Source organism: Eriocheir sinensis, chromosome 49 (genome assembly GCF_024679095.1).
Source record: "Eriocheir sinensis breed Jianghai 21 chromosome 49, ASM2467909v1, whole genome shotgun sequence".
NCBI classification, from domain to species: domain Eukaryota; kingdom Metazoa; phylum Arthropoda; class Malacostraca; order Decapoda; family Varunidae; genus Eriocheir; species Eriocheir sinensis.
Window position 1 is genome coordinate 4,067,038 of NC_066557.1, and position 20,000 is coordinate 4,087,037.

Sequence of the window (20,000 nt, forward strand, 5' to 3'; positions counted from 1 at the left end):
GATAAAAATAGAAGAGAATGATTCGTGGAGGAGGAGGAGGAGGAGGAGGAAGAGGAAGAGGAAGAGGAGGAGGCGGAATTTATTTTGTCTTCTTGTAAACAGGATGAGGGTGAAGACAAGATAATAATAGTAATGTGAGAGAGAGAGAGAGAGAGAGAGAGAGAGAGAGAGAGAGAGAGAGAGAGAGAGAGAGAGAGAGAGAGAGAGAGTCTATATTTCTTTTTCCTCTTTTTAGTCTTTGTACCTTCCGGGAAAAATAAGAGGACAAATATATATAAAAATCAGTTCCACATCTTTTCCTCTCTCTCTCTCTCTCTCTCTCTCTCTCTCTCTCTCTCTCTCTCTCTCTCTCTCTCTCAGGGAAAACATCACTCACCAAAACGTAACCCTGACTTAGCAAAGCGATCCCGATAAAGAAGAGGAGGAGGAGGAGGAGGAGGAGGAGGGGGGGGAGGAGGAGGAGGAGAAGGAAATAGATATGAAAGGGCGAGAGAAAAGTTGAAGGTATATTAGAAAGGAAAAATAAGGGAGGGGAAAAGGGGAAGAAAAGGGGAATAGCCAGGAAAAGGAAGAGAAAGGAAGAAAAAGGAAGAAAACACGAAGGGGAAGAGAAGATAAAGGTGAGGGGAAGCAAAGAAAGGGGATGAAGAAGGGGAGAGGAGAGGAAGGGTGGATGAGATTACAAGAAAGAAAAGAGGAGAAAGGTGAAGAGAAAAAGGGAGGAATGAGGAAAAGGAGATTAAAGGAGGGAATAAGAGAGGAAAGGAAAGGAGGGAATCATGGGAGAGGAAAAAGATGGAGAGGAAAGGGAGGAAAGAAAGGGAGGGAAGGAATGGGTGGAAGAAAGATGCGTTAAGGAAAGGGAGAAAGAAAGAGGGGAAGGAAGGAAGAGATGAAGAGGAAAGGGAAGGAAAGAAGAGATCGAGAGGAAAGGGAAGGAAGGAAGAGATGTGAAGGAAAGGGAGAAAGAATGAAAGAAAGGAAAGGGGGGAGAAGAGGAGAGAAGAGAAGGGGGGATTGGAGTAAGAGAGAGACAGCAATAAACGAGGGAAAGGATAAACGAGACAAATGATGGAAACGAAAGAGATGGAACAGAGAAATAAGGAAAGAAGATGAGAGAAAAGTTAACAAATGTGAGAAAAGGAAGAAAAGAGAAAAGTGAGAAAAATGGAAAAAAATATAGAAAAGATAAGAAATTGAAGAGAAAAAATGAAGAAAATGAAGAAAAGAGAATTAATGAAGAAAATGGAGAAAGAAGAAAAAAAATGAATAAAAGAGAAGTGAGAGAAAAATGAAGAAAATGGAAAAAATGAAGAAAATGAAGCAAATGGAAAGAAAGAAAAAATGAAGTAAATGTATAGAAGAAAGAAAAAATGAAGAAAATGTATAGAAGAAAGAAAAAATGAAGAAAATGTATAGAAGAAAAAATGAAGAAAATGTATAGAAGAAAGAAAAAATGAAGTAAATGGAAATATATAAGAGAAAAAATTAAAAAAAAAGGGAGAAGAGAAAAAATGAAGAAAATAAAGAGAAAAAAAGTACATGAAAATATGAAGAAAATCGAGAGTAAAGTTTGAGAAAATATAGAGATTGAGAAAAGTTGAAAATTAAAAATAAAGGAACTAAATAAAGAGAAAAGTAAAAAAATTAAGAATATGGAGAAAGCTTAACTAATGAGAGAAAGGGAAGAAAAGGAGAAAAAATCAAACAAATGAGAAATAAAGGAAGGAAAAGGAGAAAAAGAAAAAAAAAAGAAGACTGAAGAGCAAGGTTAAGAAATGAGAGAGAAAAGGAAGAAAAATGAGAGAAAAGCAAACAAAGAGAAATAAAGGAAGGAAAATGAGAGAAAAGTAAAAGAAAAAAGGAAGACTGGAGAGCACGGTTAAAAATGAAAGAGCAAAGGAAGAAAAATGAGAGAAAAGCAAACAAAGAGAAATAAAGGAAGAAAAATGAGAGAAAAGCAGACAAAGAGAAATAAAGGAAGGAAAAGGAGAGAAAAGTAACAAAAAAAAGAAGACTGTGGGAAGCAAGATTAAGAAATGAAAGAGAAAAGGAAGAAAAATGAAAGAAAAGCAAACAAAGATAGATAAAGGAAGGAAAATGGAGAAAAAAGAAGACTGTGAAGAGCAAGGTTAAAAAATGAGAGAAAGGGAAGAAAAAAGAAAAAATCAAACAAATGAGAAATAAAGGAAGGAAAAGGAGAGAAAAGTAAAAGAAAAAAAAAAGACAGTGGGAAGCAAGATTAAGAAATGAAAGGGAAGAAAAACGAGAAAAGCAAACAAAAGAGTAATAAAGGAAGGAAAATGAGAGAAAATTAAAAGAAAAAAAAGAAGACGAGAGCAAGGTTAAAATTGAATGAGAAAAGGAAGAAAAATGAGAGGAAAGCAAACAAATGAGTAATAAAGAAAGAAAATGATAACGCAGATAAAAGAAAACGAGAAACAAGGGAAACACGCGTAAAAGGGAGAGGTACAAATCGAAGCTAATACATAAGGAAGAGAATAAAAGGGAGAGGAAGAGGGGAAGAGATAAGGGAGGAAGAGAAAATGAGAGGAAATAGGAAGTAAAGGATGTGAGAAAAGGGCAAGGAAGATATAGTAGGAGGAGGAGAGGGGAAGAGGAGGAGGAGGAGGAGAGGGGAGGAGGAGGAGGAGCATGGGAAGGAGAAACTTGGGGGGTAGGAGGGATAAAGAGCGAGAAAAAGAGGAAACGTGTGTGTGTGTGTGTGTGTGTGTGTGTGTGTGTTTCGGTGCAAGTGTACCGAAGGGCTGTGAGTGCAGGTGGTCGATTCTCTCTCTCTCTCTCTTCGACGCCAATATAGCATTTTTCCTGAAAGAGCTTATCTCTCTCTCTCTCTGACCTCAAAAATTGCACACACTTGGCTAATATTTCTCCGCTATTTACTATTTTTGTATTATTATTACCATTATTATTATTACCATTAGTAGTAGTAGTAGTAGTAGTAGTAGTAGTAATAGTGTAACTATTATTATTATCACTATTATTATTATCACTATCATTGTTTGCGGAGAATGGAGATATCAGTGTTAGAAGTAGTAATAAGATGTAGCAAAAGCAGAAGCAGTAGTAGTAGTAGTAGTAGTAGTAGTAGTGGTGGTAACAATTATCATTATTTTTACTTGTAATATTTAAACCCTGACTGACGTAGCAAAACAAAGAACACACACACACACACACACACACACACACACAGTTTATCCACATAGTAACAATCACGTGTTGACCTATCCGGGTGTGTGTGTGTGTGTGTGTGTGTGTGTGAGAGAGAGAGAGAGAGAGAGAGAGAGAGAGAGAGAGAGAGAGAGAGAGAGAGAGAGAGAGAGACGTAATTTACAAGGAATTTCCGACCACTTCCCTCAACTGTCCATGAATATATACAAGAGAAGAGGAAGAATGAAAATACGAATAAGAATAAGAAGAAAAAGGAGGAAAAAAAAGTAATAGAAGAGTAAATATATAGATGACGAATGCGGAGGAGGAAACAAGAGAGAAGATAAACAAGAAGAAAAGGAGAGACAGAGAGAGAGAGAGAGAGAGAGAGAGAGAGAGAGAGAGAGAGAGAGAGAGAGAGAGAGAGAGAATCACTCCTCACCACATGATAACGATGACAATGGTGATTACGGAGATAATAGTGACAATAATAACAACAATAATAATAATAATAATAATAATAATAATAATAATAATAATAAATAGAGACTTGGAAGTACTTAACCTTAACCTTATGCTTCTCCTCTTCCTCCTCCTCCTCCTCTTCCTCCAACTCTCTTCTTCTCCCATTCCTCTTCCTTGTTTCCTCTACTCCCCTCCTCCTCCTCCTCCAACGATCCCAGAGTCCTGTTTCCTCCTCCTCCTCCTCCTCCTCTTCCTCCAATTCTCTTCTTCTTCTCCTATTCCTCTTACTCCCTTCTCTCTCTCTTCCTTGTTTCCTCTTTTCCCTTCCTCCTCCTTCTACTCCCATTTTCTTCCTCCTCCTCCTCCCCCTCTTCCTCCAACTCTCTTCTTCTTCTCCCATTCCTCTTGTTCCTTTCTCACCCTCTTCCTTGTTTCCTCTTTTCCCCTCCTCCTCCTTCTACTCCCATTTTCTTCCTCCTCCTCCTCCTCTTCCTCCAACTCTCTTCTTCTCCTATTCCTCTTACTCCCTTCTCTCCCTCTTCCTTGTTTCCTCTTTTCCCCTCCTCCTCCTTCTACTCATATTTTCTTCCTCCTCCTCCTCCAATGATCCCAGAATTCTGTTTCCTCTTCCTCCTCCTCCACCTCATCTTTCTGCTCTTTCCTCTTCTTCCTCCTCCTCCTCCTCCTCCTCTTTCTTCCATTCCCCTTTCCTTCTCCAACTACGATCCCCGATACCTCTTTCTTCTTCCTCCTCTTCCTCCATTCCCCTCTCCTCCCTCTCCCGCAACGATCCCAGTAATCTTCTTCCTCCTCCTCCTCCTCCTCCTCTTTCCTGACCTTCGCAAGACCATCAAAAGGTCTCCTAACTTTCCTCCTCCACCTCCTCCTCTTCCTCCTCCTCCTTTCTTTCTGTTCATCCCTTTCACACCTTGCTTTTCTCTCTCTCTCTCTCAACTTTTCTATCTCCTTTCTCCCACCTCCATTTTTTTTCCCTCCATTCCGTCCGACCTCCAATTATTTTCTTTCCTCTTGCCTACACATACTCTCTCTCTCTGACAAAGCTTACGTCACCGTTTTCTGATACCACTATAAAAAAACGGGATACATATTTATAGAAAACGGAAATTTGATGGCTAACTAAAAAAAATAAAAAGAAATGAAAAAAAAAAATCATAGTATTCTTATTTGCAAGTTTATGAGAAATCGATAAGAAAAAAATAATAATGTAAAAAGGTGTGTGTGTGTGTGTGTGTGTGTGTGTGTGTGTGTTACATAATGGCAAGAGAGCCTTCAGAGGTCTGGTTGTGACGAGTTTCTTTTTGTTTGTTTATTTGTTTGTTTGTTGAATAAATAAAAAAAGGTGAATTTAACCCAACCGTGAAATAACAAAAGGGGGAAAAAATATAAATGTTTGGCGTAATCCGATTATCTGTCTGTCTGGTCTGTTTGTCTGTGTCCGTCTGGTCTGGATGTTGTCTGTCTTTGTCTGTTCCCCTTACATGTCTTTTTTTTCATTAGATGTCAGTATGTCTGTCTGTCTGCTTGTATTTCTGTACCTCTTGTGTCTATCTGCGTTTCTCTTTACTTGTATGTCTGTCTGTCCTCTGTCTGTCTGTCTCTTTAGCCTTGTCTGTATGTCTCTCTATCTACATGTTTGTCTGTCTGTCTCTTTGTCCGTCCGTCTCTGTCTGTGTCTGTGCTTGTATCCTTCCTTTTCATCTGTCCGTATCTTTCTTCCTGTCTGTTTGCCTGTGTCTGTCTGTCTGTCTGTCTGTCTGTCTGTCTGTATATCTTTCTGTCTGTCTGTCTATCCTTCTGTATGTCTGTCTATCTGTCTATCCTTCTGTCTGTCTGTACCCTTCTGTCTGTCTGTTTATCTGTCTGTCTATCTATCCTTCTGTCTGTCTTTCCTTCTATCTGTCTGTCTGTTTGTCTGTCTGTTAATCCCCAAGTTTTTATGCCTTAGCCCTCATTCCCCATCGGTAAAAAAAAATGATTGGGTGAGAAAATATTCACCCGGGGAATGAGAGGAAATAAGGAAGTGTTATGCGGGGGATGCAGGAAAGGGGAGGACGGGGAAATGGGGAAAGGGGAAACAAGGGGAAAGGAGGAAGTAAGGTATGGGATGTAAGTTATGTGGGGAGTGAAATAAAGAGGAAAAAGAGGAATGTTATGAGAGGAGGAAGGGGGAAGAGAGGGATACAATGTGGGGTATGAGGGAAGTGAAATAAAGAGGAAAGAGGAATGTTATGAGAGGAGGAAGAGGGAAAGGATTGGATACAGCCTGTGAGGTATGAGAGAAGAGCAGGGAATGAGAGGAATGTCAAATGGGGGGAGGGGGAAAGGGAGGGATATATAAGGGGAATGATATGAGGGGAGGAAGGGGAAAGGGAATGATAAAGTGGGGGTGAGGGAAGTGACAAGGGGAATGAGGGGAATGTCAGAAAAGGGAGGATAGGGGAATTGCAAGCTAATGAGTATGAGGTATGAGGGGAGTGGTATGAGGGAAGGATGGGGAAAGACTGGCCTTGAGGACTGTGAAGGGAATGAAGGGAAAACAAAACAAAAGAATGAGAAGGGAACAAGGGGAGGGTAAGAAGGGGAATGAGAGCATGGGGTGTGAGGAAGGGATGATTTTGAAGGGGATAAAAGGAAGGGAAGTGAGGGGAATAAAAAGGTCATGAGGACGAAAGAAATGAAGGGGATAACGGAATGAAAGAAGGGGAATGAGGAAAGAGGAATGAAGAGGAATGAGGAAAGAGGAAAGAGGAATGAAGGGGAAGGAAGGAAGGAAGGAACAGTACAGTGAGAGATGATGATGATGATGGTAATGATAATGATGATGGTAATAATAAAAATAAAACAACCATCTCACCACATCTACCATTAACACACACACACACACACACACACACACACACACACACACACACACACACACACACACACACGAGTCACTGCCCTGGGACACACACGAACCAAAGAGAGGATTAGCCGCGCAGAAATATGGAAATTCCTAGTCATGGGCTTAAGAGGAGGAGGAGGAGGAGGAGGAGGAGGAATGCAAGATGATGATGATGATGAAAAAGATGGAAAACTAAAAACTAAATAAAGATGAAAGAGAAGAAAGATGGAGAAGGTAAAAAAAGACAGATTAACATGAGGAAAGAGGAATGAAGGGGAATGAGGAAAGAGGAATGAAGGGGAATGAGGAAAGAGGAATGAAGGGGAATGAGGAAAGAGGAATGAAGGGGAATGAGGAAAGAGGAATGAAGGAAGGAGGGAAGGAAGGGAAGGAAAATAGGAAGGAAGTAAGGAAAGAGGAAGAAGGGGAAGGAGGAAAGAGGAAAGAAGGGAAGGAGGAAAGAGGAAGAAGGAGGAAAGGAAAGAAGAAGGAAAGGAAAGGGAAAGAAGGGGAAGGAGGAAAGAGGAAGGAAGGAGAAGGAAGAAAAGAAGGAAAAAGGAGGGAAGAAAGAGGAAGGAAAGAAAGAGAAAAAGAAGAAAAGAAGGAAGGAGGAGAGGAAGAATGGAAAATGGTAAGAAAGAAGGAAGGAGAGGTAGGAAGGAGGGAAGAAATGAAGGAAGGAGGGAAGGAAGGGAAGGAAAAAGGGAGGGAAGAAAAGAAGGGAGGAGGAAAGGGAGGGAAGAAAAGAAGGGAGGAGGAAAAGTAGGGAAGGAAAGGAAGAAAATTAAGAAGAAAAGACGGAGGGAAGGGAGGAGGGAAGAAAGTAAAAAAAGGAAGGAAAGAAGGTAGGGAAAAGGGAGGGAAGAAAAGAAGGGAGGAGGAAAGGTAGGAAAGGGAAGAAGGAAGGGAGGAAAGGGAGAGAGGAAGAAAGGAAAGGGAAAAGGGAGGGAAGGAAGGAAGGGAAGGAAGAAAATTAAGGAGAAAAAGGAAGGAAGGAAGGAAGGAAGGAGGGAATAAAGGAAAAAAGGAAGGATAAGGGAATGGAAGGAATGAGGAAGAAATGTCAAAAAAATTAAAAAGTTTAATTACTATGAGGAAAAAAATTAAAATAAAAATAAACATACAGCTCAAGGGAAATAGAGGAAGACAGGCAGACGATAACAGAATAAAGAAAAAAAAACAAATAAATACATAAAACAATAAAATAAAACAAATTAATAAAACACTAATTAACCCGCCAAAGTCACCTGCTGTTCACCTGCTAATTAACAGCATCCCAAAATCCTCATTACCTGGCGTGAGGGGAGGGGGGAGGGGGAGAGGAAGGGGGCATTGCGTAAGTGCAGAATCCCAATAATAATACTAACCAGGGAAGGAAGGGGAGGGGAAGGGAAAAAGCGGAGAGGAGGAGTGGGGAAAGAAGAGAAGAGGAGGAAGAGATGGAGGAAAGGGAAGAAGAGGAGGAAAGAGGAAAAAGATTAGGGTGGGGAAAAAGAGAAAGGGGAAGAAAGAGGAGGGAGAAGAATAGGGAACATATTAGGGAAAGAAGGGAGAAAGAAAGGAGAATAAGAGATTGGAGGAGAGGGAGGGGAAGGAGGAGGAGGAGGAGAGAAGGGAAGGAGGGATGAAAGATGCAGAAGTGGGAAAGGGAAGGAGGAGGAAAATAAAAAAAAGGGAAAAGGGGACGGGGAAAAGAAGGGAGAGGATGGGAGGGAGGGAAAGGAAAGGAGAGGGAAAAGGAAAGGAGAAAAAAAGGAAGAGTATGACGTTGGACGAAAGGGAGGGGAAAGGAAAGAGAGGGAAATGGAAGGGAGAAAAAAAGGAAGAAAATTATGTTGGTGGAAAGGGAGGGGAAAAGATAGAGGGAAAAGGAAGTGAGAAAAAAGGGAGAATATGATGATGGAGGAGAGGGAGGGAAAGGAAAGAGAAGGAAAAGGAAGGGAGAAAAAAGGAAGAAAATGATGTTGGAGGAAAGGGAGATGGAAAGGATGAATGGAGACAGAAGAGAGGAGGGAAAAGGATAGAAGAAGGGAAGAGGAGAGAGGAAGAAGAGAGAAGGTCAGAGGAAGAGGAAAGAGGAAAAGGGGGAAAGGAAAAAAAGTGGGGAAGAGAAAAAGGGAGTGAAGAGGATAAGCAAAAGGAAGCGAAGGGAGGAAAAGGAAAGGAAATTAAAAAGGAGGAAGGGAAGAGGAAGAGGAGAAGAGAAGGAGGAGAGGAATGTAGGAGGGGATTACAGAGGCGAGATTTTATTCCCCAAGCAACCATGAAAGGGGAGGATGGGGAGGCAGAAGGGGGAAGAGGAGGTCAGCGAGGGATTAAGGAGGAGGAGGAGGAGGATAAATTGGGTAGCAACATCAAATCCTCAAGTCATGGTTTGGGGAAGAGGAAGAGAGGGGAGAAAATGGGGAAGGGAGGGGAGGAGGAGGGGGAAGAGAGGGGAGGAGATGGGGTAGGAAGGAAGTTGAGGAGGAGGAGGAAGAGAGAAGAAAGATGGGAAAAGGAAGGTGGAAGATAAGGAAGGAAGGGGAAAGGAGGGAAGAAGGATGGGAAATAAAGGGGAAGATGGGGTTAGGAGAGGGCAGAATGGGGGAAGAGAGAAGGAGAGTAAGCTAAGGACGAGGGGAGGAGGATGGGGAGGAGAGGCAGGTGGATAGGGAAGGGGAGAGGATGGGAAGGGAGGGGAGGAGGATGGGGAAGCTGAGCGTCAATCATAACAAGATTTACTCACTCATTCCCTATCAAAACGTGAGGAGGGGAAAGGAGGGGAAAGGGGAAGGTACAGGACAGGAGGGGAAAGGGGAGGGGAGTGGAGGGGGAAGGGGAGGGGGAGAGGAGGGGGAAGGGGAGGGGAGAGGAGTGAGGAGGGGAGAGGAATGGGGAGGGGAGAGGAGTGGGAAGGGGAGAGGAGTGGGAAGGGGAGGGGAAGGGGGAGGACATTTTGAAGAGGAAGAGGAGGGGGAAAGGGGGAGGAGGTGAGGGGATTAGCTCAAACATTCCCCAGGCGACATTTTAAAGGGGAAGAGGAGGGGGAAAGGGGGAGGCGGTGAGGGGATTAGCTCAAACATTCCCCCAGGCGACATTTTGAAGGGGAAGGAAGGGAGGGGAAAGGGGAAGGAGGTGATGGGGAAGGGGAGGAGGAAGGGGAGAAGATTAGATAAGGCCATTCCTAAGTGACATTTCGAGGGGAAGGAAAGTAAGGGGATAAGAAGAAGTAGGAAAAAGGAAGGAAAAGAAGAAGGAAAAGGAAGAAGTGAGGAGGGAGGAGAGAGAAGAAGGGAAGAAGAGTAAAGTAGGGAATAGGAAGGAAGGGAAGTGGGAAAGTTAAAGGAAAAGGACAAAAAGGAAGGAAAAGGAAATAAGGAATAAGATGGGGAAGAAAAGGTAAGGGAAGGGAAAGGAAGGGAAAGAGAGGGGAGTAAGGAAGAGGAAGGGAAAGGAAGTTGGGAATAGGAAGGAAAGAAAAGGGAAGAGGAGGGAAGGGAAGGTAACGGAAGGGAAAGAGAGGGGAGTAAGGAAGAGGAAGAAAAGGAAGGAAAGAAAAGAGAAAATGAGGGAAGAAAAAGGAACAAAAAGGAAGGGAAAGAAGGGGAAAGAGAGGGGAGTAAGGAAGAGGAAGGGAAAGGAAGGAAAGAAAAGGGAAAAGGAGGGAAGAAAAGGGAACAAAAAGGAAGGGAAGGGAAAGAAGGGGAAAGAGAGGGAAGTAAGGAAGAGGAAGGGAAGGGAAGGAAAGAAAAGGGAAGAGGAAAGAAGAAAAAGGTAACGAAAGGGAAGGGAAAGAAGGGGAAAGAGAGGGAAGAAAAGAAGAGGAAGGGAAAGGAAGTTGGGAATAGAAAGGAAAGAAAAGGTAACAGAAGGGAAGGGAAGGGAAAGAAGAGGAAAGAGAGGAAAGTAAGAAAGAAGAAGGGAAAGGAAGTAAAGAAAAGGGAAGAGGAGGGAAACGGAAGTGGGGAGAAGAAGGAAAAGGAAAAGAAAAAGAAGAGAAGGAAAGGGAAATAACAGGAAGAGAAGGAAAAGTGGGAAACGGAAACAGGGAAAAAAAAGGAAAGGGAAGTGGCGAGAGGAAGGAAAAGGGAAGAAGAGGAAGTGGGGAGAGGAAGGAAAAGGAAAAGAAGGGAAGGAAAGGGAAGAGAAATAACAGGAAGAGAAGGAAAAATGGGAAAAGGAAACAGAGAAAAAAAGGAAAAGGAAGTGGCGAGAGGAAGGAAAAGGGAAGAAGAGGAACGAAAGGAAAACAGAGAACAGGAAGATAAGGGAGGAGGAGGAGAGGAAGGAGAAGGGAAAGAAAAAGGGGAGGGAAAGGGGAAGGAAAAGAGAGAAGACAGGAAGATAAGGGAGGAGGAGGAGAGGAAGAAGGGAAAGAAAAAGGGAAGGTAAGGGGAAGGAAGAGAGAGAACAGGAAGATAAGGGAGGAGGAGGAAAGGAAGAAGGGAAAGAAAAAGGGAAGGTAAGGGGAAGGAAGAGAGAGAACAGGAAGATAAGGGAGGAGATGGAGAGGAAGAAGGGAAAGAAAAGGGGGAGGAAAAGGGGAAGGAAAATAGAGAAGGACAAGAAAACACCTCCCCTTTTCGATCTATTTACCTGCCTCTCACCTGCTGTCGCCAATCCCTGCACTGGACACCTGCCAATCACCTCCAATCAGCCAGTCATGCAGGTGTTAGGTAAGAAATGACGCAGTAAGATAGATTAGGGAATGGGATAGGGAAGGGAGGGAAGGGAAGTAATGGAAAGAAAGGAAGGAGTAGGAGGTAGTGAAAGGAGAGTAGGAAAAGGATTGTAGGAAGGGAGAAAAGGAAGGAAAGAAGGAAGTAAGGAAAGAAAGGGAAGGAGAGGAAAGTAAAGGGAAGGAATGGGAATGAAGGGAAAGGAAGAAATAGGGAAAGAGTAGGAAAAGGATGGTAGGAAGATAGGAAGGGAAGAAAAGAAGGAAGGAAAGGGAAGGAATGGGAAGGAAAGGAAAGGAAGAAATAAGGAAAAAAGAGTAGGAAAAGGATGGAAGGAAGGAAGGAAGGAAGGAAGGAAGGAAGAAGGGAAGGAAGGAAGAAGGGAAGGAAGGAAGGAAGGAGAGAGAAGGAAAGAAGGGAAGAATAAGAAAGGAAGAGGAAGGAAAAATAAGGAAAAGGATATAGAGGAGAGGAAGAAAGAGAAGACAAGTTAACAAGCAAGTAAGATAGCTAGCAAGATAGTAATATTCAGGTTAAGATTAAGTAACGATATAGAAAAAGATAAAGATAGAGTAAGAATGATGGCGAGTGAGTCTTTAGGGCAGTAAGATAGCAAGATAGGTAGCAAGATAATAAGACAGCAAGATAGATGGAAAGATAACGGCACAGGACACTAAGACATGAAAAAATAGCAAGGCAATGATGGTAAGATAAATGGCGCGAGTGAAACTAAGAAATTAAGATAAGATAATGAAATACAAGATCGTGAAGCAGAGCAGTAAGATACAAAAAAGATAGAAGATTAACAAGATGATAAGATAGAGATAGAAGGATGGATAGATGGAAAGATAGCAAGATAGTATGACAAGATAGCAAAATTGGTAACAGAATTAATATGGCATGATAAAAAAGATACATGGACGTTAAGATAATGAATAGGAAGATTGAAAAAGAGGAAGATAGTGATAAGGAGAGATGGAAAGATAGCCGCAAGATAAGATAATATATACAGATTGATGGAAAGATGGTAAATAGTAAGATTGGAAGAGAGCAAGATAGTTATGGAGAGACGGAAAGATAGCAACAAGACAAGATAAGAAATACAGATTAATGGAAAGATAGTAATTAGCAAGATTGGAAGAGAGCAAGATAGTGTTATGGAGAGACGGGAAGATAACAGCAAGATAAGTAAGTCAAACTGTAAGACATATAGTAAGACAAGTAAGATAGGAAGGTGCAAAGATAAATATAACAAGATAAGTGAGTCAAACTGTAAGACATAGTGATTAAGACAAGCAAGATAGCAGGATGAAAAGATAAAAATAGCAAGATAAGTAAGTCAAACTGTAAGACATAGTGATTAAGACAAGCAAGATAGCAGGATGAAAAGATAAAAATAGCAAGATAAGTAAGTCAAACTGTAAGACATAGTGATTAAGACAAGCAAGATAGCAGGATGAAAAGATAAAGATAGCAAGATAAGTAAGTCAAACTGTAAGATATAGTGATTAAGACAAGTAAGATAGCAGGGTGACAAGATAAAGAAAGCAAAATAAGTAAGTCAAACTGTATGACATAGTGATTAAGACAAGCAAGATAGCAGGATGAAAAGATAAAGATAGCAAGATAAGTAAGTCAAACTGTAAGACATAGTGATTAAGACAAGTAAGATAGCAAGTTGAAAAGATAAGGATAGCAAGATAAGTAGTTCAAACTGTAAGATATATAGATTAAGACAAGTAAGATATGAAGGAGCAGAGAAAAAGATAGCAAGATAAGAAAGTCAAACCGTAAGACACATAGTGATTAAAACAAGAAAGATAGGAAGGTGCAAAGATAAAGATAAGTAAGTCAAACTGTAAGACATAGTGATTAAGACAAGTAAGATAGCAAGTTGAAAAGATAAAGAAAGCAAGATAAGTTCATTGGGTCAAAAGGCAGATTCTCACCTTTTTTTTATACGCACGAAAATTATCTTGATCCGCTTACAATGATGTTTTCTTTCTTATGTTGACGCTTGTACCCCGATTATCTTGTATTATGTGCGGCTTAGTCTCTCTCTCCACATACCTGTAAACAAAAACTATCTACATACCTGTAAACAAATACTAACCACGTAACTATTAAGAAGCCACATAACTATAAATTAGCCACATAACTATAAATAAATACTAAACGTTAAAAAAAATCTGGCTTAAGACCCTCCGAATATTCACAGCGACAAGGTAAAATAAGCGTTAGTAAAAGCGACTCTCGACTAAGCGATGCAGTTTTGGGCTCGTTACTAAAGAATCAGAATGGACATGAACGTGTTGGAACGGTTGCAGGGGAGATTACAAACATGATCCGCGGGTTGAGAAACTTGCCATATAAGGATAAGCTTACACGTTTAAATCTGAGTTCTCAAGAAAGACGAAGAATGCGAGGTGACTTGATCAAAGTTATAATCGGACGAAGGGCTCCAACCCGGTGAGTAGGAGGCGGTAAAAGAGCCGCTTAGGACAGGTAGTAATGCGTTTAAGTTGGATAAGTTTAAATTCAACAGCCACACAAGAGAACTACTGGTTAACAAAGAGTTGTGGGTGAGTGGAACAGGCTTGGGAGTCATGTGGTGAGTGCCAATACAATAGACACACTCAAAAAAGGGTTAGACATCTGCAAAGGTAGTGGAGATAGGTTTACAGGAGCTGCCTTTTATTTCTTTATTTTATTTTATTTTATTTTATTTTATTTTATTTTTTACGTGTACGCTTATAGGGCCGCCCCAGCCCGTCATGGCGCAGGCAAGTGTTTATAGTGGCGCCATCTTCTCTGTATAGTCTGACATATCTTGCAGACTCCTTTAATTTGTATCCTGGCGTTCGAGGATATCCTAACACGATCCTCTTCCGTCCCAAACAATCCCACAACCACTCCCAAAGAACAGGACTTAAGGATACCCACACTGGTCATGGCGTTGGAGGATATCCTATTAAGCTTTATCCTTAAGTTCACGACCCTTAAAAAAAAGGATAACAAGTATACTCTGGTTCGCGATCCTTTACGTCTCAAAGGTCCTGCCATCCCACCCAGGAAGGACCCAGGAAACTCGCATCAATCACAGCGTTGAAGGATATCACGAAACTCATCCTTTGGTTCATGACCCTTGCAAACCCCACATATAATAGGATCAAAAGGATACTCTGGTATAGTTCACGATGCGGACCTTTATCACGATCCTTCAAACCACCCCCCAAAAAAAATAATAGGACTCAGCATACTTTAGTTCACGATTCTAAATTCCAAACAGTTTCTGTCATCTCCCCAAGAAGGACCCTCAGAAAAGAACAGGACTCAGGATACTTTAATTCACGATCCTTTAAGTCCCTAAAGATCCTATCATCGCCCCAAAGAAGGACTACATAAGGATTCTACTCACGTTAATAATGACAGGACTCCAGGATCCAGCATACTTTGGTTCACGATCCTTTGAAGTCCCAAGAGATTGCCCACCACCCCAAGAAGGACAAAGGATTCTACTCACGTTAATAATGACAGGACTCCATGATCCAGGATACTTTAGTTCACGATCCTTTGAAGTCCCAAGAGATTGCCCCCCCACCCCCAACCCCCCAAAGAAGGACAAAGGATTCTACTCACGTTGATCATGGCGTTGGAGGATATCCTGAAGAGCGTCGCCCTTTCGTTGACGGTCTTGGTCTTGGCGTTGAGGTCCTGCGTGGAGGCGTCCAGGACCTCCAGCTCGCTCAGGGACTTCTGCAGCGCCGCGCCGTGCTTCATGATGAGGTCGTGACACGTCCTCAGGTCCTCCAGCTTGGCCGTGAGGACCTTGAGGGTGTTGGCCACGTCATCGGCGCCCGAGTCACCCACATCCTCCTCGTCCTCGTCCTCTGCGGGGAGAGAACCGGAAACAGCAAAGATTAGTTCATGTGAGAATGGGTTTTAAGTTAGGTTAGGCTAGGATTTAGGTTAGGTTAGTTCAGGTTAAGCTAGGTTAGTTTAGGTTAGGTTAGTTTTGGTTAGGCTGGGTTAGGTTAGGTTAGTTTAGGTTAGGTTAGGTTAGGTTAGTTTAGGTTAGGTTAGTTTAGGTTAGGTTAGTTTAGGTTAGGCTGGGTTAGGTTAGGTTAAGTTAGTCTAGGTTAGGCTGGGTTAGGTTAGGTTAAGCTGGGTTTTAGGTTAGGTTAGGTTAGGTTAGGCTGGGTTTTAGGTTAGGTTAGGCTGGGTTAGGTAAGGTTAGATGTTATGCTAGGTTGGGTTAAGCAAGGTTATGTTAGGTTAGGTATAGTGTTAAACTAGGTTAGAATGGTTTTAAGTTAGGTTAGGCTGGTATTTAGGTTAGGTTGGGTTTGAGGTTAGGCTGGGTTAGGTAAGGTTAGATGCTATGCTAGGTTAGGTTAGGTTAGACTGTTAGGTTTGGTAAGGTGTTAAACTAGGATGGGTAATGATTAAGCAAGGTTAGGTTAGGTTAGATGTTTAACAAGGTAAGGTAAAGTTGAGAAAGGTTAATCAAGCTAGGTGAGGTTAGGTTAAGCTGAATTAGGAAGCATGAGATTAGGGTAAGGTTGAATCAGGTAAGGTTGGGTCAGGTTAGGTTAGGTTAGGTAAGGCTGGGATAGATTACACTGGGGTGAATCAAGCTGGACTGGGATGGATTGGTTTGGCTAGGGCTGGGTTAGGTTTGAGTGAGCTAGACTGGATTGGGTTGGTCTGGATTGGTTTGGGCTGAGTTGGATTGGCTTGGGCTAGGATGGCTTCGACTAGGTTAGGACTGGGTTAGATTAGGCTGTGTAGGGTTGGAATGGATTGATTTGCTTGGCTTGGCTTGGCGTGGGTTAGATTAGGCTGGGTAGGGTTGGAAAGGACTGATTTGCTTTGCTTGGCTTGACTTTGGATTGGGTTGGGTTGGGTTGAATTGACTTGTTCGAGGTTGGGCTGGCTTGGGTTCATCATGGTGATATAAGAAAGTGGATAGATGGAAGGGTTGGTGTGGATGCTGAATTATTGATGTACTAAGTGGATGATATGGATGAAAAGATTAATTGTATTCCGTTGGAGAGCGCCGAGATGAAATGGGAGAGGGAGGGAGAGAGGACGAGGGAGAGGGAGAGGAGGAAAATATAGGTTAGACCGTTAGAGGGTGAAACGGTGATATGACGAAGGGGATGGGAGGGAAAGGGGAAAGGAGGGAAGGGAAAGAGGAAGAAAGAAGGCGTGAGAAAATATAGGTTAGGTTAGGTTAGATTAAGTTACGTGTTAAACTAGGTTGGATAAAGTTGAGCAAGGTTAGGTTAGGTTAGCTTTAAGAGAAGAGATGAAAAGAGAAGGAAGGGAAAGAGGGGAAAGAAGGGAAAAAAGTGTGAGAGAAAATACACGTGTGAGGAAGGAAGGGAAATGGGATGAGGAGGAGGGAGGAAGGGAAAGGGGAAAAGGAAAGGAAAGAGAACGAAGAAGGGAGGAAGGAGGGAAAAAGGTGTGAAAGGAAATACATATGTGAGGAAGGAAAGGAAATGGGATGAGGAGGGAGGAGAGGAAAGAGGAGAGGGAGGGAGGAAGGGAAAGAGGAGAGGGAGAGAGGAAGGGAAAGAAAGGGAGGGAGGAAGGGAAAGAGGAGAGGGAGAGAGGAAGGGAAAGAGGAGAGGGAGAGAGGAAGGGAAAGTAAGGGAGGGAGGAAGGGAAAGAGGAGGGTGAGAGAGGAAGGGAAAGAAAGGGAGGGAGGAAGGGAAAGAGGAGAGGAAGGGAAAGAAAGGGAGGGAGGAAGGGAATGAGGAGAGGAAGGAAGGGAAAGAGGAGAGGGAGGGAAGAAAGGTTGAAAGGAAGAAGAGGGAAAGGGAGGGGAACGGAAGAAAGATACGAGAAAATATAAGTGTGAGGGAGGAAAATAAATAGGACGAGAAGGGAGAAAAGAGAAAGAAGAGAGGCAGGAAAGGAGGGTTGGAAGAAAAAAAATATTAGTAAGAGAAAATAAAGGTTTGACGTGGGAAAGAAAATTAATGGGAGGGAGAGAGATAGCAGGCATGATGAAGGGTAGAGAGGGAGGGAGGGAAGGAGCGGGGAATGAGGGTTGGAAGTGAAAGAAAATGAAACCTTGAAAGAGGGACTATTAAAAACATTGGCAGCAGTGAGCAGGGCGAAGAAGGGTAAAAAATGGAGGGTGGTGGTGTGTGAGAGAGAGAGAGAGAGAGAGAGAGAGAGAGAGAGAGAGAGAGAGAGAGAGAGAGAGAGAGAGAGAGAGAGGGGGGGGGGGGTGGAAGGGAAATTAAATGCATGAGTGGGCGTAAAAATGGAGGGTGGTGAGAGAGAGAGAGAGAGAGAGAGAGAGAGAGAGAGAGAGAGAGAGAGAGAGAGAGAGAGAGAGAGAGAGAAATCTGAAGGGCATAAATTTCACTCAACACCGCTTAGTCACTCTCAACAACAACAACAACAACAACAACAACAACAACAACAACAACAATGCGCAGAACAAGATGTAAACAATAACGAAAGAAATCAAACCCACAAAATAAACAAGAAATTGAAAACCAGAAGGGAAAGGGAAAGAGAGGAAGGAGGGAAGGTGGAGGAGAGAAGGGAATAGGATGGATGGGAAGGGAAGGGAAATGGATGAAAAAAGGAAGAAGGGGTTGGAGGAAAGTGAGGGAAATGGGAGCAGAGAGGAAGGGGAAAGAAACGGAAAGGAAGTGTATGGAAGGGAAGGAAAGGGAAGTGAAGGAAAATAAGATGAAGAAGTGGGCGAGGGAGGAGGGAAAGGGAAGGGAAGGGATGGGAAGGACAGGGAAATGAAGGAAAATAAGATGAAGTGAGAGGGAGAGGAAGGAAAGGGAAGGAAAGGGAAATGAAGGAAAATAAGATGAAGTGAGAGGGAGAGGAAGGAAAGGGAAGGGAAGGAAAGGGAAATGAAGGAAAATAAGATGAAGAAGTGAGAGGGTGAGGAAAGAAAGGGAAGGGAAGGAAAGGAAAATGAAGGAAAATAAGATGAAGTGAGAGAGAGGAAGGAAAGGGAAGGAAAGGAAAGGGAAGGGATGGGAAGGGAAGGAAAGGGAAATGAAGGAAAATAAGATGAAGTGAGAGGGAGAGGAAGGAAAGGGAAGGAAAGGGAAATGAAGGAAAATAAGATGAAGTGAGAGGGAGAGGAAGGACAGGGAAGGAAAGGGAAATGAAGGAAAATAAGATGAAGTGAGAGGGAGAGGAAGGAAAGGAAGGAAGGAAAGGAAATGAAGGAAAATAAGATGAAGAAGTGGGAGGTGAGGAAAGAAAGGGAAGGGAAGGAAAGGAAAATGAAGGAAAATAAGATGAAGTGAGAGAGAGGAAGGAAAGGGAAGGAAAGGAAAGGGAAGGGATGGGAAGGGAAGGAAAGGGAAATGAAGGAAAATAAGATGAAGTGAGAGGGAGAGGAAGGACAGGGAAGGGAAGGAAAGGGAAATGAAGGAAAATAAGATGAAGTGAGAGGGAGAGGAAGGAAAGGGAAATGAAGGAAAATAAGATGAAGTGAGAGGGAGAGGAAGGACAGGGAAGGGAAGGAAAGGGAAATGAAGGAAAATAAGATGAAGTGAGAGGGAGAGGAAGGACAGGGAAGGGAAGGAAAGGGAAATGAAGGAAAATAAGATGAAGTGAGAGGGAGAGGAAGGAAAGGGAAGGGAAGGAAAGGGAAATGAAGGAAAATAAGATGAAGTGAGAGAGAGAGAGAGAGAGAGAGAGAGAGAGAGAGAGAGAGAGAGAGAGAGAGAGAGAGAGAGAGAGAGAGAGAGAGAGAGAGAGAGAGAGAGAGAGAGAGAGAGAGAGAGGAAGGAAAGGAAAGGAAAGGAAAGGAAAGGGATGGGAAGGAAAGGGAAATGAAGGAAAATAAGATGAATTGAGAGGGAGAGGAAGGAAAGGGAAGGGAAGGAAAGGGAAATGAAGGAAAATAAGGTGAAGAAGTGAGAGAGGGAGGAAGGAAAGGGAAGGGAAGGGATGGGAAGGAAAGGGAAATGAAGGAAAATAAGATGAATTGAGAGGGAGAGGAAGGAAAGGGAAGGGAAGGGAAGGGACGGAGGAAGAAGAGGAGGAGGGAGGTGAGGGATTGAGATAGGAAGAGATTGAGTTATGGGAGGGAGAAGAAGGATAGAGATAGAGAGAGGGAGGGAGGGAAGGGAGAGAGAGGGAGAGAGAGGAGGGAGAGGAAAGAAGGATGTACGTTTAAAGATAATATTTCGTACTAACTTTTCTCTCTCCCTTCTCCCTAATCCCCTCCTCCCTTCACCCTAATTATCCCATCACTATTGTCTTCCTTCTCCCTATACCTTGACCCTTACTCTCCCTTTTTTACCGTTTACCCTCCCTTACCTCCCCCTCTCTCCCTTCTCTCTCTCTCTCTCTCTCTCTCTCTCTCTCTCTCTCTCTCTTATCTAATCTCCCTAGCACCTACAAGTCGCCCTCATCTCCCTTTTTTATGCTTCCCCTCTTCCTCCTCCCTTATCTAATCTCCCTTCCTCCTACCCCTCCTCCTCCTCCTCCTCTTCCTTATCTAACCTCCTTCACACCTGAATCTTCCTCCCCAAACACCTTTCTCCCCTCCTCCCTTTCCTCACACTCCCCTCTCCTCTTCCACTTCCCCTTCCCTCCCTTCCTCCCTGATTGGCTGAACATATTTCTTTTCCCCTTCATCTTCCCATCCTCTCCTTTTTTCCCCTCCTTTCCTATTATTTGCATTTCTCTCCCCCCCCCCCCCCCTCACTCGTTTCTCCTCTATTTCGTATTCAATTTCAACTCCTTTTCCATTTTTTTACGTCTCTTAATTCGCAATCTCTTTTCTAATTCCCCCT

At 42.9% G+C, this 20,000-nt stretch overlaps 1 protein-coding gene across 1 annotated transcript in view; it reads right to left on the reverse strand.

Moving 5' to 3' along the window:
- LOC126981704 (oxysterol-binding protein 1-like) overlaps positions 1-20,000 on the reverse strand; it is a 172,285-nt gene that overhangs the window by 119,491 nt on the left and 32,794 nt on the right. The window contains exon 4 of the mRNA XM_050833138.1: positions 14,842-15,092. Within this exon, the coding sequence (XP_050689095.1) occupies positions 14,842-15,092 (251 nt within the window). The remainder of the gene's footprint in view (positions 1-14,841; positions 15,093-20,000) is intronic.